The sequence below is a fragment of the Cricetulus griseus genome, chromosome 2 (assembly GCF_003668045.3).
Source record: "Cricetulus griseus strain 17A/GY chromosome 2, alternate assembly CriGri-PICRH-1.0, whole genome shotgun sequence".
NCBI classification, from domain to species: domain Eukaryota; kingdom Metazoa; phylum Chordata; class Mammalia; order Rodentia; family Cricetidae; genus Cricetulus; species Cricetulus griseus.
Genome location: NC_048595.1, coordinates 264,333,419 through 264,358,385, shown reverse-complemented (window position 1 = coordinate 264,358,385; position 24,967 = coordinate 264,333,419). Strand labels below are relative to the sequence as shown.

At 42.6% G+C, this 24,967-nt stretch overlaps 1 protein-coding gene across 2 annotated transcripts in view; it reads left to right on the top strand.

The window, feature by feature from the left end:
- Positions 1-24,967, top strand: part of Armc2 (armadillo repeat containing 2) — a 110,465-nt gene that overhangs the window by 8,580 nt on the left and 76,918 nt on the right. For both annotated transcript variants that reach the window (XM_027402226.2, XM_027402228.2), the window contains exons 3-5: positions 2,907-2,979; positions 16,942-17,113; positions 23,353-23,557. In XM_027402226.2, coding sequence (XP_027258027.2) covers positions 2,907-2,979; positions 16,942-17,113; positions 23,353-23,557 — 450 coding nt within the window. The remainder of the gene's footprint in view (positions 1-2,906; positions 2,980-16,941; positions 17,114-23,352; positions 23,558-24,967) is intronic.

The following is a 24,967-nucleotide window of genomic DNA, read 5'->3' as shown; positions in this document are numbered from 1 at the left end:
AGCATTGCCAGGCGGCTGCATCCCACGATCTGGACCCCGCCTCTTCGGTAGGTGTGTAGCTGTATCTTGTGTGATTTGCATCTTCCCCGGTGACGCGATGCAGAGCATCTTTTCATGCGAGGGCTCGCCATCTGTGTATCTTCTTTGGTCAGGCATCTGTTCAAGTCTGTGGCCCAGTTTCTAAATTGGGTTGTTTGTGTTCTTGTTGAGATTTAAGAATTTTTTGAGTAGCTTGGAAAGCAATCTTTTATCTTATCCAAGCCTTTTTTTTCCCCTACCAGACTTGGACTTTTTACTTTCTTGAATGTCTTCTATGGAGCAGATGTTTTTAATTTTAGTATAGTTTAGCTGATCAGCTTTCTGTCCTGGAGCATGGTGTCACTGCTGTGTATAAAAGTCTTATCCTTATCCAAGTTCATATTGACTTTCTCCCATGCCATCTTGTAGAGGTTTTATAGGTTTGAGTCTTGCATTTGGGTCTGAAATTGAATTTGAGCTTGTTTTTGACATGGGTGTGATGTCTGCCTTCCCATTTCTCTCTCTCTCTCTCTCTCTCTCTCTCTCTCTCTCTCTCTCTCTCTCTCTCTCTCTCTCTCGTGCTCGAGTGTGTGTGTGTGTGTGTGTGTGTGTGTGTGTGTGTGTGTGTGTGTGTGTATTGGAAAGATTATCTTTCTTTCTGCACTGCACAAAGTTACTGACTTTCAATGGTTTAATGTCTACAGTTTCACTTTATGATGTTGTAGAAGTACTGGGTACTCAGGAGAAACTAGGCTTTGGATTCTGGTATTCTCTGAGCTAGCCAATGCAGTGAGTGCACTCTTAGAATGCTGGGCAACAGTAGCAAGCCGCAGCTTCCAGTGGGCCCTCGGATCCTGAGAGTAAACAACTCAGTCTGTAGTGTGCTGCTGTTTCTGCCCAGCTGTCTCACTTCCTGTCTGTCTGTACAGACCTCCAGATCTCTATGGTTAGCTAGTGGCTAGCTCCATTCTCTGACCTTCAGACAGGCTTTATTTGTACAAGCAAGATATCACACATTCCGGGTCTTTCGCCTGCATATACACTTCAGGTTCAATTTGTTGATACAAAATAACTTGCTGGAACTTTAAGATTGAATTGAATCTATAGTGTAAGTTGGAAACAAGACCTTAAAAAACTTTATTATAAATAATGTTGCAATAGAAAAACTAACAATGTAATGATATTATGTGTTCTATCCATGAAAATGGTCTGTCTCCCCAGGTAGCGCTTCTTTGGCTACTTTCATTGAGTTTCCATTTTTCTCACAGATCATGCATGTTTTAGTAGATTTACAACCAAGCTCTTCAGTTATTGTATTGCATTTCCATCTCAGTTTCTACCTGTCTATCCATGTAGGGAAACTGACTTTGTTAATTTTGTATCCTGCTATAATCAATTACTCATTGCAGAGGGTTTGGATTTTGTCAGTTCTGTAGTCTTTCCTGCAGAGAAGATAATGCTCTGCAAACAAAGTTATTTTGTTTCTTCATTCCCTATCTATATGCCTTTTATTTCCTTTCCCCAAGTCTCTGAATTAGCTGACTTCCAGGACACTGCTGAACAGCAGCTGTGACTGGAGGAGCCCTTGCCTTCCCTTGATCTTAGTGGTAAAACTTCAGGGTCCTCTCACAGAGCATGGTGTGAGTTGTGTGATGTTTGCAGTATTCCGTGTGTGTGTGTGTGTGTGTGTGTGTGTGTGTGTGTGTGTGTGTGTATGCATGTGTGTATGTATGTGCATGCATGTGTATGTGCCTGTATGTGTGTGTTTATTGATAGAATCATATGATTTTTCTACAACTTGTTAGTGTGGGGGATTATATTAATTGATTTTTTTTATTCAATTTTTTTAAGTTTGACTTTTGACCAAGATTCCTCAAGATAATTCTAGACACTGGGTAAAGAAACTCAGTTTGAAATGAAATAGTTAACAGTAATTGTCATAGCAAGCTCATAAAGTTATGACAAAAAGCTTTTTTATATATTTCATCTTTTAATTCTTCTTATTACTTGGATAAGGCTGGCTTACAACTTACTTTGTAGTTAAGAATGACTGAAGTACTGATCTTCCTGTCTCAACCTTCTGAGTGCTGGGATTACAAGTGTCTGCCGTACATTTTGTTTTAGGCAGTGCTGGAGACTGAACCCAAGGCTGTATGCATGCTAGACCAGCACTGTACAGCCTGAGCACTCTACAGCCTGAGCACTCTACAGCCTGAGCACTCTACAGCCTGAGCACTCTACAGCCTGAGCACTCTACAGCCTGAGCACTCTTTATCAGCCTGAGCACTCTTTCTACAGCCTGAGCACTCTTTATCAGCCTGAGCACTCTACAGCCTGAGCACTCTACAGCCTGAGCACTGTACAGCCTGAGCACTCTTCCACCTAAGCACTCTACAAACAAAGCTGAATTGCTGTCCCTCTTGTTTTTATCATTTAAAAATTCATGGGAGACCATGTCTTGTCATATAATTCAGGCTAGTCTTGAGCTCATTATCCTGCCTCCATGCAGGGTTACAGACATGTGCCACCATGTCCAGCTCATTATTCAGTATTTTTAGTCTTCCTGAAAGTAATAGGAAAATCGTTAACAGTTGTGAGTGGTAGAACTTAACAATTTTGTGTGTGTTAGCTGGGCGTTGGTGGCACACGCCTTTAATCCCAGAGGCAGAGGCAGGCGGATCTCTGTGAGTTCGAGGCCAGCCTGGTCTCCAGAGCGAGTGCCAGGATAGGCTCCAAAGCTACACAGAGAAACTGTCTCGAAAAAAAAAAAAAATGTGTGTCAGAACCTGTTTAAATCACCTTACTTGTTTTTTAGCTCAAGTTTACTAGCATACACTAGAAACAGAAGCCCTTCAGAAACTAACCCTTTACACCATCTCTCCCACTAGCCTCCATGCATCCAGCTTTGAGTTAAGCGATTCCAGGCCCATCTCTGGCACCCGTCTCAGTCCACTCGAGCTGGTGAGTACTTTCTGTCACCACCCGTGTGATGACATGAATTTGGCCCCAAATACTAGGAGTCAGCACTCCTATTGCTAAGGATATTATCATGTAGGCCCAAGAGTAGTAATAATATCAGAGCCAAAGCCTTTTCATTTTTAAATATAATGCTTAATAGCTAGTGAAATACCTCTGTAGCTTACTTATAGTTTTATAATAAAGAATTAAAGCAATTTACTAAACAGTATTTCATGTTTGTTGTTTAAAAAGTTATATATTATTTTTGTCTTAATTATAACAAAATTATATATCATATATTAAATATGCATACTTTATATATTCATACACACATATATATACACATACATGCATATACTTTAAGATGTAAATTATGCATATAAATATATATATACACACATATATATTAACAGAGAGAGAGATGGAGATTTATTACCAAAAAACCCAACCAAACAAAAATCACTACAAATAGTGACTTTTTATTCCCCTCTTCTTTATTGTCCTTACCCCCCCTCCCCCCCCCGTGGGTTTCTTCTGGCACTTTCTAGACTGGTCGCCTTGTCTGCCGCTTGTATGTATGACTTCTCAAGACTCGTTTTATTTGTGCTGTCCCCGTCATTCATCAGACATGCTCCCTCTTCTACTGTCCCCACATAGATGCACTGCGGGACTCGCTTAGAGCAGATTTCTTGGATGATGATGAAACAACCCCATTCACAGCTGACCCTTGAGTTAATAAGGACTAATGATGCTCGCTTCATCTTGCCTGTATCAATTTGTGTTTCCTTCTTGATAACAACTATCTTATGCTTTAAGTTTCATATTAGCTCTATTTCAACCTCAAACTGTCCCCACATTTTTTATGTTTGGGGACATGGAAATTCTATCAAGTCATCTCATTGGGAGAGCTCTCCAGATGTCCTGTCCCCTCACTTGCTCTGGGTACCTGGTACTGCTCTCATCACCCTTCACCAACATACAAGGAGGCACCGCCTCCCTTTATGGGGACTATGTCCTGTGTCCTGCATCCCATGCCCTTCTCTGTCACATTGACTCTGCTTTGGGTGGAGCATTTTTCCCATAGAAAAGGTGTGTATGGAGTAAATGATTTGACTCTTGATTCCTGTTTTTCTTTTTTGGAAGTTGGTAGGATTTTTCTCCTTGTCCGCAGTTGTTCTGGTTTGCTTTGTGTTGCTATGATAAAACACTCTTTAGGGAAGAAAGGGCTTATTTAGCTTACAAATTATCTCATCAAAGGAAGCCGAGGCAGAACCTGGAGGCAGAGACCCTAAGGAATGAAGCTCGTGGGCTTGCTCTCTATGGCCTACTCCACTTGCTCTCTATGGAACCCAGGCCTACCTGACCAGGGCTTATTTTAGGGAGATCCTTACTTACTGACCCAGTTGGAGAGGCTGTTTCACCCTTTCTAAACAGTAAGCACCCCTCCTGGGTGCCTGGAGCATTCGAGGGGCGGGGGAAGTTGTTACAGAGAACCTCAACTAATCCCCTGTCTTCCAGCCACCTTCTCCACGGACCTCTGCGAGCATCTTAGACTTTCATGGAAATAGGGCCTTAGTCAAATTGCTTCTCAGTTTTTATTGCTCTATGTGTGTGTGCATTCCTACATGTGTGCACATGCGTGTCTACTTGTGGGCATATTTGTTTTGATGAACTATTGGGAAGTAAGGTGCAGATATCATGATACTTCATCCATAGAAGTGCACATGAGTGTGCATCCCATGAGAACCATAGGCAATCTCCTCTATAACTGCAAACTGCCACCACAGCTCAGAAAAGCCATCAGTCCTTAACCGTATCACCAGCCTATCTCCAAATGACCCCAGTTGTCTCAAAATGTACCTTGAATTTTTAAAATACTAATCAGAATATCCCTGAGGAAGATCATAGTTTTCTTATATTGCAGAAGACAAAATAAGGCCTGAGAAGTAATTTGCAAGCTGCTGTTGGCACATAGGTCTGATACCTGTGGTATCAGATAGCTAGGTACATTACTGTTGACTTGGAGAAATCACTCAATTTGGGTATATTTGTAGAGGGAGATTTTCTATGTCTATCTCGGTTCTACTCAGACCAGTTTCTCTCCACCCACTGGGTCTCCAAAGCTATTATGAAATAACCACTCACAGATTAATATATATTTATAATTGTTTGGCCATTGACTTAAGCTTCTTATTGGCTAGCTCTCTCTTAAATATTATCCCATTTCTATTAATCTGTATGTGACTATGGTTTACCTAGGTCACACCCCAGTGTCCTGCCTTCCTGGTGGCTACATGGTGTCTCTCTTTTTTTTTTCCTAGTGGTTTAATTTTTTTCTTTTTTTTTTAGTTTATATTTATATAAAAAGAGCAATAATGTCAATATGTTATGCATCAATAGCAGCAACAGCTTTTCCAGGTTCTGGAGTCCTTTGAACAAAATTGTAGAGACATCCAGCACACTCCATTTAAAAAAAAACAAAAACAAAAACAAAACCAAAAAAACAAACAACAACAAAAAAGTAAAAAACAAAATCCCAGAAGACAGCACAGTTCTGTTACTCTTGTGGTACTTGACACCATTTTTTTTTAATTAGTTTCTCAGTCATCATCTGGGAGGAAACTATTCTGAGCAACATCATTAAAAACAGCTCTGATAAAGCATGGTCACTACTGTGTATCATAAAGCAGGTCCACATATGAGTGAGTACATATCATGTTTGTCTTTTTGTGATTGGGTTACCTCGCTCAGAATGGTTTCTTCGAGTTCCATCCATTTTCCTGCAAATTTCAAGATTCCATTGTTTTTTTCTGCTGAGTAGTACTCCATTGTGTAAATGTACCACATTTTCTCTATCCATTCTTCGGTTGAGGGGCATCTAGGCTGCTTCCAGTTTCTGGCTATTACAAATAGTGCTGCTATGAACATGGTTGAACATATGTCCTTGTTATATGAATGTGCTTCTTTTGGGTATATGCCTAGGAGTGGAATTGCTGGATTTTGTGGTAGACTCATTCCCATTTTCTTGAGGAGTCGCCATACTGATTTCCAAAGTGGCTGTACAAGTTGGCACTCCCACCAGCAGTGGAGAAGTGTTCCTCTTTCTCCGAATCCTCTCCAGCATAAACTGTCATTGGTATTTTCGATTTTAGCCATTCTGACAGGAGTAAGATGGTGTCTCAAAGTTGTTTTGATTTGCATTTCCCTGATGACTAAGGATGTTGAACACTTTCTCATGTGTCTTTCAGCCATTTTAGATTCCTCTATTGAGAATTGTCTATTTAGTTCTGTACCCCACTTTTTAATTGGGTTGTTTGGTGTTTGGGGGACTAGCTTCTTGAGTTCTTTGTATATTTTGGAGATCAGCCCTCTGTCAAATGTGGGGTTGGTGAATATCTTTTCCCAGTCTGTGGGCTGCCGTTTTGTCTTGCTAACTGTGTCCTTTGCCTTACAGAAGCTTCTCAGTTGCAGGAGGTTCCATTTATCAATTGTTGACCTCAGTGTCTGTGCTACTGGTGTAATGTTCAGGAAGCAGTCTCCTGTACCAATTGATTCAAGGGTATTTCCCACTTTGTCTTCTAATAGGTTAGTGTAGCTGGATTTATGTTGAGATCTTTGATCCATTTTAACTTAAGTTTTGTGCAAGGCGATAGGCTTGGGTCTAACTGCAGTCTTCTACATGTCTGCACCCAGTTATGCCAGCACCATTTGTTGAAGATGTTCTCTTTGTTCCATCGAATAAATTTGGATTGTTTGTCAAAAATCATGTGTTCATAGGTGTGTGTGGTAATATCAGGGTTTTCAATTCTATCCCATTGGTCTACCAGTCTATTTTTGTGCCAATACCAAGCTGGTTTCAGGACTATAGCTCTGTAATAGAGCTTGAAGTCAGGGATGGTGATGCCTCCAGAAGTTCCTTTATTGTATAGGGATGATTTGGCTATCCTGGGTCTTTTGTTTCTCCATATAAAGTTGAGAATTGTTCTTTCAAGGTCTGTGAAGAATTGTGTTGGGATTTTGATGGGGATTGCATTGAATCTGTAGATTGCTTTTGGCAAGATTGCCATTTTTACTATGTTGATCCTACCTATCCAAGAGCATGGGAGATCTTTCCATTTTTTGGTATCTTCTTTAATTTCTTTCTTTAGAGACTCAAAATTCTTACGGTACAGGTCTTTCACTTTTTTGGTTAGTGTTACTCCAAGGTATTTTATATTGTTTGTGATAATTGTAAAGGGTGATGCTTCTCTGATTTCATTCTCCACCAATGTGTCATCCTTATATAGTAGGGCTACAGATTTTTTTGAGTTTATCTTGTATCCTGCCACTTTGCTGGAGGTGTTTATCAGCTGTAGGGGTTCCCTGGTAGAGTTTTTCGGGTCACTTATGTAAACTATCATATCATCTGCAAATAGTGAGAGTTTGACTTCTTCCTTTCCGATTTGTATTCCCTTGATCTCCTTTTGTTGTCTTATTGCTCTAGCTAGAACTAACAAACAATGTTGAAGAGGTATGGAGAAAGTGGACAGCCTTGTCTTGTTCCTGATTTTAGAGGCATTGCATTGAGTTTCTCTCCATTTAATTTGATGTTGGCTGTTGACTTGCTGTATATTGCTTTTTATTATGTTGAGGTATGTTCCTGTTATCCCTGATTTCTCCAGGACCTTTATCATGAGGAGGTGTTGGATTTTGTAAAAGGCTTTTTCAGTGAGATCATCTAGTGAGATGATCATGTGATTTTTTTTTCTTTTCCTCAGTCTGTTTGTATGGTGGATTACATTGATGGATTTTCGTATGTTGAACCATCCTTGCATCCCTGGGATGAAGCCTCCTTGATCGGGATGGATGATTTCTCTGATGTGTTCTTGGATTCGATTTGCCAATATTTTATTGAGAATTTTTGCATCAATGTTCATGAGGGATATTGGTCTGTAGTTCTCTTTCTTAGTTGTGTCTTTGTGTGGCTTGGGTATCAAGGTTATTGTGGCCTCATAGAAACAGTTTGGTAATGACCCTTCTGCTTCTATTGTGTGGAATACTTTGAGGAGAATTGGTATTAGCTGTACCTTGAATTTCTGATAGAATTCTGCACTGAAGCCATCTGGCCCTGGGCTTTTTTGGTTAGGAGACTTCTAATGACTGCTTCAATTTCATTAGAGGTTATAGGTCTATTTAAGTTGCTTATCTGTTCTTGATTTAATTTTGGTAAGTGAAATCTGTCCAGAAAATTGTCCATTTCCTTTAGATTTTCAAATTTTGAGGAATATAGGTTTTCAAAGTATGACCTGATGATTCTCTGGATTTCCACTGTGTCTGTTGTTATGACCCCCTTTTCATTCCTGATTTTATTAATTTGCATGTTCACTCTTTGTTGTTTGGTAAGTTTGGATAAAGGTTTGTCTATCTTGTTGATTTTCTTGAAGAACCAACTTTTTGTTATATTGATTCTTTGTATTGTTCTCCTAGTTTCCATTTTATTGATTTCAGCCCTCAATTTGATTATTTCCTGGCGTCTGCTCCTCCGGGGTGTATTGGCTTCTTTGTTTTCTAAAGCTTTCAGTTGTGCTGTTAATTCTCTAGTGTGATTATTCTCCTGTTTTTTCATACGGGCATTTAGCGCTATGGACTTTCCTATTAGCACTGCTTTCAGAGTATCCCATAGGTTTGGATATGTTGTGTCCTCATTCTCATTGAATTCTAGGAAATCTTTAATTTCTTTTTTTATTTCTTCCTGGACCCATGAATTGTGCAATTGGGTGTTACTTAATTTCCATGAGATTGTAGGTTTTCTGTAGTTGTTGTTGTTGTTGAATTCTAATTTTAAAGCATGGTGGTCTGATAAGACACAGGGGGTTATTTCAATTTTTTTGTAATTGTTGAGGTTTGCTATGTTGCCAAGTATGTGGTCGATTTTAGAGAAGGTTCCATGTGGCGCTGAGAAGAAAGTAAATTGTTTTGTATTTGGGTGGAATGTTCTATAGATATCTATAGATATCTGTTAAGACCTATTACACCATAACTTCTTTTGTTCTTTTGTTTCTTTGTTAAGTTTCTGTCTGGTGTTCCTGTCCAGTGGTGAGAGTGGGGTGTTGAAATCTCCCACTGTAAGTGTGTGCAGTTTTATGTGTGATTTGAGTTTTAGTAATGTTTTTTTTCCAACGTGGATGCCTTTGTATTTGGGGCATAAATGTTCAGAACTGAGACTTCATCCTGATGGATTTCTCCTGTGATGAGTAGGAAATGACCTTCTTCACTCTTTTGACTGATTTTAGTTTAAAGTCCAATTTGTTGGATATTAGAATTGCTACCCCCACTTGTTTCTTGGGTCCATTTGATTGGAAGATCTTTCCCACTCTTTAATTCTTAGGTACCGTCTGTCTTTGAGGTTGAGGTGAGTTTCTTGTAAGCAGCAGAAGGAAGGATTCTGTCTTCTTATCCATTCTGCTAATCTGTGTCTTTTTATAGGGGAGTTAAGACCATTAATGTTGATGGATATTAATGACCATTGATTATTGTTCATTCTTGTTTGTTTTTGATTTGGTGATGGTGGCAAGATTATGTGTGGGAATCTATCCCTTTTTTCTTTTGACTGTTGGAAAATTGGGATTATCTATTGCCTATGTTTTTCTGGTTGTAGTTAACTTCCCTGGGTTGCAGTTTACCTTCCAGCACTTTCTGTAGGGCTGGATTGGTGGATATGTATTGTTTGGATCTGGTTTTATCATGGAATATCTTGTTTTCTCTGTCTATAATAATTGAAAGCTTTGCTGGGTATAGTAGTCTGGGCTGGCATCCATGGTCTCTTATACATGGTGTCTCTTACTCTGTCTTCCTTCTCTCTGTCTCTTTGTTCGGAATCCTGCCTAGCTAAATTCTGCCTATCCATTGGCTGAAACACATTTATTCATCGACCAATAAGAGAAACATATAGTCACAGTATACAGAAGGACATTCCCATCATATACTTGCTCCTAAAAGTCTCTTTCTGGAGTGGGCATGATCCTTGGTACCCTGGCACCATTGTAGGATTACAGGATTAGGGGTTGGTGTCTGCCTCTGCCCTGGGTCTGTGAGATTCCGTTTTTCTACTGCAGAACGCTTGAGTATTGTGTTCAAAGGAAAAATAGTCTCAAGAAATTTCCATATAAGTTAAAAGGAAAAAGCCTGAAATGTATAGTTTATATAAAGGCCGCCTTTCAGCTTAAACCGTTCTGAAGATTTGAAGTTGCCAGCCAGAACCACTTGAAAATGGCCTCATGTGTGCCCCCTGCCTTACAACTTTCACCTTTGTCACTGCACTTTTTAGAGGGACATTTGCCTGTAGTAGCCACTCAGTTGACATGGGGAAGAGGAAACTTCCAGAGAGGGGGAAAGGGAGTACCCCATAGGTAAGGGGCATATTTCCTGAAATTGTAAGGCTGAAACAATCAACAATCACCTTTTGGATTTAGAGACTGTCTCAGACTATCTGCCTTTTAAAACTAAGAAAACAAAACAAAACAAACCTAGCTATCAGTGAGGTAAGACCCCAGAGAAGCTGCTACCTGAACTCCTGCAGTGAACACAGTAACAAAACTCTTGAACCCACTATTTCTTCTCTCCTGTCTGGCTACTGCCCTCTCCATACCTTCCAGAAAGCCGAGGGATGCTCAGAATGGAAACAGCCGAGGCTCTGGCAATGACGTAAGCTGGCAATCTTCCTGATTGCTCAGGCCTTGGCACTTACCTGACTGGCTCAGGAGGTTCCTGTCAGCACCTGTACTCTTCTGAGACAGGGAAAGCACTGTAATTTGTTTGCAGCCTTCCATTAATGGTCACACCTGCCTGCTGTGTTGAAACCAGGTCCATCGCTTTCCTTTTTCAGCAGCTCCCTGCTTCTGCAGCAGACCTGAGACCTAGGACAACTAGGGAGAATTTCTTTCTATGCTTATTCTGCTGCTCTTTTCACTGGCATTGCAGTTTACACACAGAGAAGTAACTGCTGGTTCAATGGATGGAGTAAAGCCAGTGGGGGCATGATCACGTAAACGAATGGGAAACTGCCCCTACCATCATCACTACTATAGCCAGTCTCCTTCCACCCCTTAAACATACAAAGCCTAGTTATTTAAGCCCCAAATATCCTTAATCAGCTTTGTATTGACACAGAGACAAGACAGACATCATGGAAGTGCAGCTAATGCACTTTACACTAATTAACACTCAGCAGGCAGACTCCCAAAAGATGAAGTAGACATTGCCAGTACCATCAAAGACTGTGTGTGGTCAGAAACCCCAGTCACTGCCCTTATCCCCAGGGCAGGACCACAGTATCTTCTAACAGCATAGATTACTTTGTCTTCAATATTTGACAAGAACCAACGTCCATGTATTAGGCAAATGAAACAAAACATATTTGTAAAAAGACAGGACTCAAATATGCCTCAGGATAGACAGTCCAGGAGGAGAAAAGGACAGTGGATATTTCAGACAGTGTTTTTCTTTTGTCACTTCTGAAATGCACAATAACATCATAGTCAGAGCTTCCAGTGACAGGAGAGTTCCAAGTACCTGTGGGGAAATTACAGGAGCAAAATTGCACACAAAGCTGTCACATCTCAAAGACTTGGGGCTTAGGAGAAAGATTTGCTTTCTAATTTTCAAAGGTCTTGTAGTGTGTGTGTGTGTGTGTGTGTGTGTGTGTGTGTGTGTGTGTGTGTGTTCATACTTTACAAGTTGCATTATGAAGAACTTTCTGAAGTAGGATCTTACTGGCCCATTTCCCATCTTCATGTAAGGTAGGGAAGACCCTGCCTTTTTTCTGGGGATCTGAAAAGTCAGGGAAATTGGTCAGAAACCATGAGGCTAGGATGAGTCATGGACAGCTGGAACCCTTAGATGATCTGCTAATTGTTACTCCTTTGGCTGTTGGGTTGTTCAGTGGAAATAGTTTGTATGCCCTCACTCAGAGGAATGTTGTCATCCAGAACTGTCTTAGTTAGGATTTCTGTTACTGTCAAGAGACACCATGACCACAGCAACTCTCATAAAGGAAAACATTTAATTCAGTGGTTTACAGATCAGAGGTTTAGTCCATTATCATCATGGTGAGACATGGTGTCATGCAGGCAGACATGGTGCTGGAGAAGGAACTGAGAGTCCTACATCTTGCACAGGAAACAGGAAGTGAACTGTCTCACTGGGCATGGCTTGAGCATATATGAGACCCTAAAGCCCACTTCCACAGTGATGCACTTCCTCCAACAAAGCCACACCCCAGTAGTGCCACTCCCTATGAGTTTATAGGGGCCAATTACATTCAAACTAGCACAAGAACCTCCTAACATCTGGTCTTCTCAGTGTCCTTGATTATAACCTAGTCACTGGTTATAATTGTACAGCAAAGCTTGTTGGAGGTCAGGCTCTCAAGGAGAGTTATAAACATATTTGCAATATTCCCTGATTTCTAAAATTGTTGAAATTCATAAGAAAAAATAGTAATGATTTTCTTCATAAAAGTCATTTGATGAACAAATCACAAGATGGGCTCTCTCCCTCCCTCTCTCCCCCTGCCCCCGCCACTCAACATGAAGAAATTGCTGGGCTTTGATGTAATTTAATGGAAGATCACTTACTTAGCATTCATGGGGCCCTGGGTTCTATCCTTAGCTTTGGGGAGAGAAAGAGAAAGCAAGAGAGAAGGAAGGGAGGTTCGAGAGGGAGAGGGAGAGAGATTGGGGAGATGAACCATTTGGTAAAATGGTGGCCATGCAAGCATGAGAACCTCAGTTGGATCCCCAGGCATGGTATCATGCATTCCTAATCCCTGGGCTGGGGAGGAAGAGGCAGGGTAATTTCTGGGGCTCACTGGCTAGCCAGTCTAGTCGAATCAGAAAACTCAAAGTTCAGTGAGAGAAAGTAAGGTGAGTAGGAGTTGGAGAGATTGCTCAGTGGTTAAGAGCACTGGCTATTCTTCCAGAGAACCAGGTTTCAATTCCCAGCACTCACATGGTGGCTCACAACATCCTGGACCTCCTCTCTAGCCCCAATGGGCACCAAACACACAAGTATATAGATACATATGCAGCCAGAACATCCATGCACATAGATTTATTTTAAATTAATAAAATAAAGTGATAAGCAATTGAAGACAACATCTGACATTGATCTTTAGCCTCTACACACAGTACACATGTACACATGAAAGGGAAGGGAAGGGAAAGAGGGAGGGAGGGAGGGAGGGAGGAGGGAGGGAGGGAGGGAGGGAGGGAGGGAGAAAGGAGGAGAGGAAAAGAGTTGGAGAGTCATTTCATAAATCGTTTGCATGTATCAGTTTGCATGGTCTTATAGCTCAGTGAGTCACATATTCAATGGGACAAATAGTGTGTCAAGGTCAGTAGTAAAATGGAATTAGGTTACCATATAAACAATTACTAATTCCTAATTACTAGGAAACGGTACCTTTTGTTGGCCCTTTATCTCACCTACAAGGCATCATTTGGTTATCTGCTTGGAGGAAGTTAGCATTCCAGACTGCATCTTCCCTTTTTATGAGTTCTTTTCTTTGTCTCCCAAACATTTATAGCATTTCAGGCGCCTGCGCAGCACATTTTCTATTTTCTGCACATTATTTGGCAGATTTCTTAAACCGGTTTGAGCTTCAAGGGTTATCAGTTGCCATTGCAAATCCCAGAGCAACACAGCTAAAGAGAGAAGAATTTCTTTTAGCTCACAGTTTCCGAGCTCTCAGTTCATAGTCACTCAGTTCTATTGCTTCTGGGCCAGGCTGTAGCAGAACATCCCGGTGGGAAATACATGGCAGAGGAAAGCACTCTCTTCATAGCGAACAATAGACTGAGAGGGGGGTTGCCTGTGTTAGCTGAGCCCCTCCCTTTAATTCTGTCTGGGCCCCTGGCTTGTGAGATGGTGCCACCCACATCCAGGTCTTCCAGTCTCACAGGCACACCCAGAGGAGTGCCCTGTGCATCCCGGTGCTTTTCAGTTCAATGAAGTCAGCAGGCAGGTTGACCACACCTCCAGAGTACAGATATTTTGAGACAAGAAGACTTTATACTGACCTTCAGCGTTAATTTATGCTTATGCCTTTTGTTTTTCATTACTATATATGAACTGTTCATTTTCCTGTATTCATCTCTTTACTCTTCTGATGCTACCAGCTTCCTGCATAAGTCACATTCTTAGTATTATTTTGCAATGAATTGGTGAGACTAAAAAGTAAAGGGACGGCGCCCTAAACAAGTACGGCACTATTGGTGCAGATAAATGAATGTAATTCCTCAGAATAGACCCCTCAGAACCCAAGTCTTTGCTGAGGCTAGCCCAGAGGCCTTGACTTCTGGGAATAATTAAAGCAAATGGGAGCAGTATGAGCAGTGCTCACACAGAAGGGAGTAGCGTTTATGAGCACCTATTAATCCTATTTGTGTGCAGGAAGGATCTGCTCTCTCCAAATCACAGCTGAATAAACTCAGAAGTGATGGCCACTGTTCCCCAACCAGCCTTATCCATCATGTTGAATGTACTCTTCTTCTGTGCATTTAAAATATTTCCTTTTTCTAAAATCACTAGCTCCGTCTTTATTTTGTTCTAGTTTCTAAACTGATTTTGGATGTGCAAAGAGACAAGAGGAAATAGAATATATGTTGAAGAATATTGTCATTTTGATTTTTTTCTTTTATTGTTTACTTTTCGAGACAGGATTTCTCTGTGTAGCCCTGATTGTCCTGATATTCACTCTGTGGACCAGGCTGGCCTCAGACTCACAGAGATCTGTCTGCCTCTGCCTTCAGAGTGCTGGGATTAAAGGTGTGCGCAACCACCGCCCGGCTTCATTTTCAAATATGTTCTTAGCAGAGCTCTAACACAGTTGCCCATGCTCTGTAGGTTTGAGTGTTTGAGAGGATGTGTGTAATGAGTGACCTCAACCATCCCTGCCTCCAGTTATCTGATATGGATTTCCCACTGGACTTTCAAAAGACATCTTGATTAACGTCTTGGGTAGAAGTGACTGAGCTGTCTCCCTTCAGTCTTCAGTGTGTCTGACTGGAGTTTTAGAGGCACTTTCCTGCCGCATGGCTGCTCTTCCTAGGCAGATAATGTTGGAAGCAGGGACAACAGGGTGACTAGCTTCTGGCTTAGGATGGAGGCCACAGACCTATGGAGCTTAGGCCACAGGAAGCTGTGGCTGTCCACGAGCTTGGTACAGGCATATCTTAAAGATATTTAAAAAGAGATAGATGGGGGGGGGGGTTGTTCCTGCCTGTAATCCCAGCACTAGGCCCATGGAGGCAGAAGGAGAGTTTATGAAATGCTGCCTCAAAAAATAAATAAAATAAAATAAGGGCCAGAAAGAGAGGTCAGTGGGTAAAACTTGCTGCACACGTGTGAAGACTTGTGTCCAGATCTCTAACATGCAACCCCTGCTTTTAGCCCCAGCACTGTGGGGAAGAGGTAGGCAGATCTCCAGGGTTTGCTGGACAGCCAGTCTAGCCAAATTGAGCTCTACAGTCAGTGAGAGTCCCTGTCTCAAAAAATAACGTGGAGAACTGACTGAGGAAGACATCTTGAGATAAACCACTGGCCTCCATTTGTGCCCACCTGGGTGAATGTCCTCAAAAGCTCTCTCTCTCTCTCTCTCTCTCTCTCTCTCTCTCTCTCTCTCTCTCTCTGACAAGCAAAAAGCTTCTTAAAGGGATTGGAATTTTGCCAGTGCTGTTGATTTTCTGTAGAGTGCATCAGAATTCTTCAGACATAAAAATAAGCATTTCTATGTAATAAGAATAACATACATACTTAGTTTTATGCTTTGTCATTCTTTAATCTCAATGAATCTAAAATTTAGGTATCCTTACAAAATGCTTCTGTGGAGTCCAGGATGTATCCAGTGCTCACAGTGCACATCAGTGCCCAATAAATGTGTTCTTCTTTTTAGTTTGAAAAGGTTCCTTCTCTGCAGCTCAGGCTGGTCCCAAACGTGAATCCTCCTGCCCCAGCCTCCCCAGGGTTAGGTAGCAGACTGAGTCTCCACATGTAACCCAGCAAATGTTTTCTGAACTAAACTAGTACAATACTGTTGTGGGATGTCTGTGGCCTTTGTGAAGATATATTTGCTGTGATTGTTTAATAAAAAGTGGAATGGCCGATAGCTAGGCAGAATGTGAGGCAGGACTTCTGGGGAGAGAAAGGAAGGGGAGTAAGATCTAAGCACACAGGAGAAATGGAGAAGAAACAGGAGGAGCAAGATGGAAGAGAGGTAATGCCATGTGATAGAACATAGATTAATATAAAATGGATTCATTTAAGTTATAAGAGCTAGGTAGGAACAAGCCTAAGCTATAGGCCTAGCTTTCATAATTAATAGGAAGTCTCCATGTCATTATTTGGGCTGACTGGCAGGACAGAAAAAGACTCACTATACAATACATTGCAAAGCATGCTGAATACATTGTAAATACATTGTATTTTCCTGACAGTCTCTTGTACAGATAGCTGTTTGCCAGCATGGGTAACTTGGATTTTATAAATCAAACATGCTAAGCTGTGTGGCAGAACAGCTCATATGATACACTGATAAAACGAAAAAGTGTGTGTGTGTGTGTGTGTGTGTGTGTGTGTGTCTGTGTATTTATGTGAGTGTGTATGTCTGTATACACACACACACACACACACACACACACACACACACACACACACGTGTGCGCATATCTGCATGTGTGTATATGTATGTATATGTGCATATGTATATATAAGTGTATTGTGTGTGTGCGTGCATTTGCACATGTGTGAATATGTGTGTATGTATGTGTGAGTGTATGTACATATGATGTAAGTAAGATGGGCCAATGAGATGGTAGACCCAGAGGCTACAGTGAGGTCAGCAGGGGTGGGGCCAGCTCCCCAGTGGTGGTGGAAAGCCTTATTCGAGACATAGAGACTCATGCCAATCATTCAAAAATCTCTTTGCAGAAACCCAGAGCTCCAGCATCTCCCACCATAGAAGAGGATGCCTGTCTGTCCTTCCCTAAACCTCCACTGGACCCTGCAAAGATAAGAAGAATAAGTGGTTCTCGTGCGAAATTCTACAGGGCTGCCTCCCAGGGAATTCTTCTGTCTGACAGATCCCTTGCTGCTGCCCACTGTAAGGCTGTGTAACACCCTGCAGACCCACGCAGGGATACTGCTTGAATTTGTACACAAATGCTATTTTTATGTAATTTTTCCTGCCCCTAGATGGTTCTTACATAAACTTAGAACTTGTTAATATTGGCCAAATAGAAGCTAAGAAAATTGTTTATGTATTACTTTCCAGTTATTTATAAAGAATATCTAAATATTACCACTTAAAAAGCATTATTCTATAAAAAAAGAATATTAGAGGGTTTTCAAATGAATGGTTGACATATATCAGAAAGAAATAATTCTTGGGGTAGAGGTTTTTTGTTTTTTGTTTGTTTGTTTGTTTGTTTTTGCGGTGGTGAAATTTCAAGTAAGAGTTTCTACGTGTAGCTTTGGAGCATGTCCTAGAACTCACTCTGTAAACCAGGCTGGCCTCAGATTTACAGAGATCCACCTGCCTCTGCCTCCCAATTAAAGGTGTTCACCACCACCCTCAGGCCTAGGGTAGAGTTTTTAAAAGGTTGTGTGTATTCACACACACAGTAAATAAACCAAAATAGAAAAAAATAGTTTGAAGAAATTAATGAGAACTAGGAGTCTCATACTGCACGCCAACTCCAGCTTTAATAGCTTTCTGATCCTTTGGGAATACATGAGCTTAAATTGAATGGGACTTTTATTTTTGCTGTACAACTACCAGCCGTGTGCCTAGACCCACAAGTGGAGGCTAACAGTGCCACCTTGTAAGGACTGTAACAGGTGGATTAAACTCTACCCAGGCACACCCTGCAGGCTCCCAAGTGCAGGGACAAGGAATGACTGACTGGTGGGGTGGCAAGAAATTTGGTGGATAACACTAACATTGAAAAATAAATGAAGTGGAACACAGGTAATGAGAACTCCCAGGCTCTGTAGCATGCAGGCCAAGTACTGTGCCAAAAGACTCCAGTTGTTGAGTGTGTTGGAGCCCCGCTGATAGATGTTTCTTATTGTTTGTGCTTAACAGTGCAGACAGAAGCTGATGGGCCTTCCTCATTAGGGACCGATGAAGAGGAGTTGGAACACTGTGACCCAGGTGGTTATAGCATCCATCTGGGCTGCACACCTCCATCTGTGCATCCTACTTGTTTGACTTGCAAGCTTTTATTTTAGATCACTGCCAACATTTAAACGGTTGCAAGATCTCACAGTAGGAGCCTGATTATGTCTTCTTGTGAAAAAACAGATGTGGTGGTACTGTGTTCTGTAGCAGAGTGATTGGAGCTCAGAGGCTGCATAGCCTGGGGTAGGATCAGCAGGTCACACATACCCCAGCTCACTTCAGACATTTCCCCATTGGGTGGTGGTTATAGAGGAAGAGGCAAATGAGGAAGGGTGGGGGCATGTGTCACACCATGATGCCATAACCAAGGAGATCATGTGATTGGCAGCTTGATGAACCCCTTTTGTCTCTGTCCTGATACAGTCACTCAGTCTGTTACTTGTTGATTGTTGAGCTCCTTACCTAATGCGGGGTACCATTCGAGCTCAGCAAGTCTTGTCCTTAGGGAATCTTCAGTTGGGGGTGGTAAATAAGTGATGTTAGAACAAATGAGTGAGGCCAAGGGCTCCTCACAGGTTGTGAAAAGGATAAAGCACATGACAAGGTAGGGAGTGACTGTACTTTCCTTTAGCTCGGGAGCCCTGTTGAGGTGCCTTGAATGACAGTGAGGAAGCCATGGATAACCTGTGGTCAGAGTGCCCATGCATACATACATACATATCTCTGACTTCTTTTTCTACACTCAGGAAGTAATGACACTAAGAAGTCATTGTCATTTTAAAAGCACACATCAATTTAAAAAATTACTGGAACTGCCCCACCCTGGAATCCCTGTCATTTATGCAGGAGCCATACTCTCTTATTGTCTAGAAAAGGTGCATTGTTGGGTCACTGGAGCCCCAAAGCCATCTGAGCCTGGAGACCTAGGGTGTGCCTTTCCTTGGGTGTGAAGTCATTTGTAGCTGACACCCCGTGAGTGGGGCTTGGGTGTGATGACTTAGAATTCTTCAGTTGAGACTAGGAAAGAGGCAGAGGCTTGTGTGGTCATCCTCATAGGTACACTTAGTGTGGAGGGCAGGCTTGAATCTAGAAATGGTGACCAATAGCTGACTCCCCTACCTCTCCCCACCCCACAGTTATCCAAACCCTGGGGCAGACGCCACTGTATCCTGGACCCTGTCACATTTTCCACCACCAAGCCCTCTGAAGCTTCCTAGGATGGACCGTCTGTGTCCTCCTTTTCTGCCACTCCCAAAGCCTCCATCACCTCTTGCCTCACCCCTGCCTTGTTCCCTTTAGATTTGTCCCCAGCCCTTCAGGGGGTTGCAGGGTTTCAACACAAGACCTTGGGAAGTGTCCGCAGAGCCTGGAGACGGCAAGCTCCTAGTGACTTGGAGCAGACGCCCTATCCCTTTAATCCTGAAGACCATGAGAAATGTTCATATTCTGTGCCCTGTAGAGCATCAAGAGGCTCAGGAGGGAACACATCAGATAGCATCACTGCTTGCTCAAAATCCTTCAGAGGGCCTCTGTGCCTCCAAGAATGTGACCACACTGAGTTCCAGAAAATTCCAGAGAATGCTGCTGGCAAAGTGCTAATAGCTGTTCCCTGGAACTAGGCCCAGAGTTCAGGCAATTCAGGGAGGCAGTGCCCATTCCTGGCCCTGTGGTGCTTTGTAGAGGGGTGAGGAAGCCACTGTGGACAGGACAGAAAGCTCCTGAGTGTTCATGGGGCCCACGTTCCCCAACTGGACCTGGCTGTGGAATCTTTCAGGAACCCAGTTGGGCAAATTCTAGTCTGTTCTAGAAGGCAGAAAACCTTTTTCGTAAAGGTCTGCACAGTAAATATTTTAGGTCCTGGTGGCCCATTCCATCTCCATCCGGTATATTCCACTCTGCCATTAGAGTGTGGAAGTAGCCATTGCTGATTTATGGCTACTGATTTTCATTGGTCATAATACATTGTTGTTCCCTTGGTTGCCCCCACAACCCACCCCACCCCACCCATCCAAAATTATAAAAGACCATCTTTATTTTGCAAGTTATTATAAAACATGAGGTAGAGCAGATTTCCTGGCCTCTGCCCAAGGGATAGAGTCCTAATACCTTTGTAAGCACAGCTTCCGTGACCTGGCTCTAGCTTGGTAACATTCCAGTGCCTGTCCTCCTGCATCCTAGGAGCTATGAACCTTAAAACCTGCCCACCAGCACCTACTTCTCTCAGCTAGGGCACGCCCACCCATTTTCCCAACCTCTTTAAACAGTACCACCAGCTGAGAACCGTGTGTTCAGACAAAGTGTATGCCCCAGGAGCATCCCCTTCAGTCCCCACAACCTGAGCTGGGCCAAGCCTCCAGCAGGACCCGCTGTGTTATTTGTAGGACTCAGTGCAAAAGACAAATTTGGAGAACTTTGTTTAAAAATCAACAATTCCCAGGTGTCAACAGCAGAACATTAAATGGAGCAAGGTGCCCACCCACCTGCCCTACAGTTCACGCTGGCAGCTGGCCTCAATGTGGACTTTTGCTCCTTTTTAAAAAGTTGTTTGTTTGGTATTTACCCTTTCAGATGTTTCTGAGAGGGCATCTCCTCTCTGCCTCTTCCCTGATCACTCCCAGCCCTCACTTCTCACTCTGTCCTCTTGCTACCTGTCAGGAACATAGGACTGCATTGCATCAGCACCTCTGCCTCTCTGTCTCCCCTGCTAGATCAAGTGCGTCAGTGTGCTTTCCTGTGCTGCTTGTGGTCTGTGGCTGTGCAGCATGTCTGAGACAGAGCTGTTCCTATGTCATAACACTGAAGGGAGGTGTCTGTCTCCTCTTGAAGTTTACCCACGGTGGAATTCTACAGGTGTCGCACATGTGTATGGTGGGGAGTACTGAGAATCATTATGTGTGTTTAGGAATTCCGTTTGTTTTCCGGATTTGGGTTTTGTCTGCTTGCTTTTTTTGTTTGTTTGTTTGTTTTGTTTTTGTTTTATTTTAATACATATAATTGTGAGCCCCCATGTGGGTGCTGGAAATGAAACCCAGGTCCTGTGGAAGAGCAGTAAGTGCTCTTAACCACGGAGCCATCTCTCCAATCCTGCTTGTTTGTTTTCTGAGATAGGGTCTTGCATTATAGTCCTGGCTGTCCTCAAACCCCATACATAGACCAGACTATGCTCAGGCTAGCCCTGGACTTTCAGCAATCTTCCTGCCTCTGCCTCCTGAGTGCTGAGGTAATGTGTATGCCACTGTGACTGGCTGTGCTCAGTTTCTGGCTCTCCGTCTGCAGTCAGGACAGCTCCCCTTTGTGGGAATCATGCCATGTTCTGTGCATCATTGTGAGGACAGAGGACTACAGCTCCTCCATCTACAATACTGTTGTGTCCCCTCTGGGAGATGAGTGAAGGCTGGGACTTTGTCGACACAGACTCTCCCATGCAGCCCTGACACATAGTGTTTTTAATAAGTATATGAAGAGTGAATGGGTAAAGAAAATGCTAACACTAGAGTGAGAGATTGAAGTGGTTTATAATCTAAAATGGTGTGTGCTTTGTACATTGGAGGTACAGTTGTTTAGGGTGGTGTGGTAGGTAGCCACAGACCAGAATAAGGGTTCATAGTTCCAGTAGTAATAACAGTAAACTCAAGTTCTCAGTGAGCCAACACCATACCATCACTGTACCAGGTCCCGTCAATTAATTCTTACCATGTACCCATTATGGAGGTGGCTGGAGAAGATGGGGAAATTGAAAGATCTGAACACATCTCAGAGCTGATGCTTGGGTGGTTACCCTTGAACTGAGCCTGATGGAACTGAAGCCAAAGCCCTTACCCCTAGACACAAAAGCGGCGAGGAGCCAGGCAGCTGTGGGTTGGTGACCTGGAAGCCCCGCTCTTGCTCTCATGTCCTTAGGTCATTAGCATCACTTTTCAGGTCTTAATTTTCTCATTTCAACCACTCTTAGGGCTCCTTACAACTTCCACCTGTCATGTTTGAAAGCAGAGCCAGGTGGAGAGGGTTTTTGCCACCGTCAGCTTTCAGTGGTTTGCCGGTTTCTAAATAAGTGCAGACAAACTTGAAAGTATTTCCCTATACAAAGCTCACTTCATCCCAACCCTCACCTATGATAGGGAGGTTTATCCTCTCCTCCCTTTTGACACAGACTAGGCTAAGGGCAGGTGGATGACAAGCTATTCCTGATGTCTGTTTGCTGATCGGAAAGTTAATCTGTGTTCCAAATTCAGCATGCGTTCTGTTTCGGGTGATCTGTGTGATCTTGCTAGCCTATCTGCCCTTCTTCAGGAAGCCCTCTCAGTGGGTCACATTGTTATTGCCCTGGGACCCTGGGACCAGCCCTCTTCCTCCAGGGCATCTCTGCAGCTCTTCCTCCACCACCCTGGGCACACTCCTGCCTTAGAGCCCCTGCTCCAAACACCCTCTCTCATGGCTGCCAGTAGTCTCCTTCCTTGCCCTAACAGCTTCCACCTACTCGCCCCCCATTAAAACTGCTGTCTGTCTCCCTCCCAGTTCCCTTCACTCTCTTCCACTTTTCTGCTTTTCGTTGCCCGTATTAAAACCCATTGGGTACCTTGTTATGGTATACTACTTATAAAGACCCATGTAAGTCCTATGATTAGGGAAATCTCTTTTGTCACTGATGTACGGTTTGTACTTGATACTCTATTATTATATTAACGTCTTTCTCTGTGTAACAGCTCTGGCTGTCTTTTTTTTTTTTTTTTTTCACTAAATCTCTTGTAACATAGGCTGGCCTAGAACTTATTATGTGGTAAAGGCTAACTCTGGACTTCGTAACGTCTTCCTTCTACCTCCCAATTGACTGGGATTACAGGTGTCTGCCATCACATTCAGCCATAAATTATTTTTAAATGGAAAAAATACAAACATTGTGTTTAGGAAGAATTATTGTTATGGGGCCTAGGAGTACTTAGTGAGATAGATAGTTAACTTAAGTGCCTGTGTTTTCCTTCAGGTAAACCAATAGAGTTAATATCCTATTCATTTTTTTGTCCACAGACATAATGGTGCCAGGCCTAAAATTGTAGTAGAGTTTTGTTTTGTTCAGGGAGGTTTTAACCATAAACACTCCAGACTTGATTACAAGCCATGGATAACTTTTATATAAATCCATAGACTGCAGATAAAACATTGAAAGGTAGCAATTCCTGAAGTAAGAAATGTACTGAGAAAACATTTCCTTGCTATTTCAGCAAAGACCATGGAGGAATCCAAAGAGACTGTTACCATGGGGAATTCTACAGCAAAAATAAATGGGACTTATTTAACAGTTTCAAATGCCATCGGTCATTTGAAGAGTCACCCACTCCAACTCACTTATGAACAAGGCTTCAGAGAAACCAAAGAGCAAGAAGTGTTCAAGGAGCCACCCCCATCACCTCATCTCCGAAGCAGAGGGTCAGTATTCTCTGTTGTGGATTTTTGGGTGAGAGTAATCATTGTCACTCACAAGTTCTTTGTCTTATGTAGAAGACTGATTTGGTTCCCCCCACCCCTTATATAAGCCTGGTTTTTTGTTAATGTATGATAGGAGAGGTTTTTGTTTTGCTTTGTTTTGTTTTTTGGTTTTTTTTTTTTTTTTCTCCTCTTGGCTTTCCCTGACTCCCTGCTTCATCCTTTGAAACCCTGCATAATGGCCAAAATGATGTACTTTGGGGCTGTCAGATAAAGATGAAGCTGGATGGTTTCAGCTAGGCCCTGTGTGGCGGGTGAGTAAGCTTCTGTTTCTGTAGTATTTGGGGTTCTAGCTGGGCCTAGGGTCTCCTGTGACTGCCCTTTGCTTTACTGTACTGTTGTAAACTCAACAAGAGTGGATACTTGTGTTATTCTCCAGTAGAAGCTTGGTTTAAATATTTACTGTGCTAACTAGTGCTAGCATAGGAACACCCTGTGGGGTTGGTTTGCCCCTCATACAAGAATGATGGGGAATTAGTTGATTTTATGTTTCATTCTTATATAGGGCTTCCCTAAAGCACTTTCCTGCCACACTGAGAGTTAGTGGAGAAAGAAGCATTGTTCATTCCTACCATGGTGATTTGCTAAAACCTTACATCTAGAGGTCGGAGCAGCAGATAGAACAGAGGATAGGCTGCGTCCCCAGTCCTGGCCAGTACTGATGCTAAGATAAGCAGGGTCACTCAGTTAAAGATCTTTTCTTTCTTTTTTTTTTTTTTCTAGAACTTTCCATTGGGTCATCATGGGCAAATGCCCAGTTCAAATTTGTTTAACAAGATTAAATTCCACAGGCCATTTTAGGCCCCAAGTCCTTGTTGCTCTCATTTTAGATTTTGGATCTGATGTTGGCTCTTCCACACAGACCACCCCACCCCCACCCCTGACGTGGCCACTGGCAGCTTGTTTGTTTAGCTGAGCTGACCTTGTCTGCTGACACAGCCTAAAGAGTGTCACACTGAGAATTTATATCAAGCAACCTAGAAGTCCTTGCCGTGTTGCTTTGCATTCAGAACATTTTTCAAATTAAGGGAAAGATGACATATCTCCTTAAGTGGAAGAGAACAACTTCAAATTAGGACTCTGGGAGCTGAACACAAGGCATCAAACTGGGCCTTGCAGGCAGCTCTTTCCCAGTTGGTGAGTGCCATGCAGGCTGTGGAGCTAGTCACCCCAGCGTGACAGGCAGCATCCTTACAGTAATGCAAATTGACTAGATGCAAGCAGACAAGAGCGAAGTCATTTGTTTATTTATTTCCATGAAACTTCAGATGTTGTGAAACAATTGGACACGCCAAGGTTCATTATGCCTTGGTCTTTCTGGGACAGCAGGGGCATTTTAGTGACACACTTTAT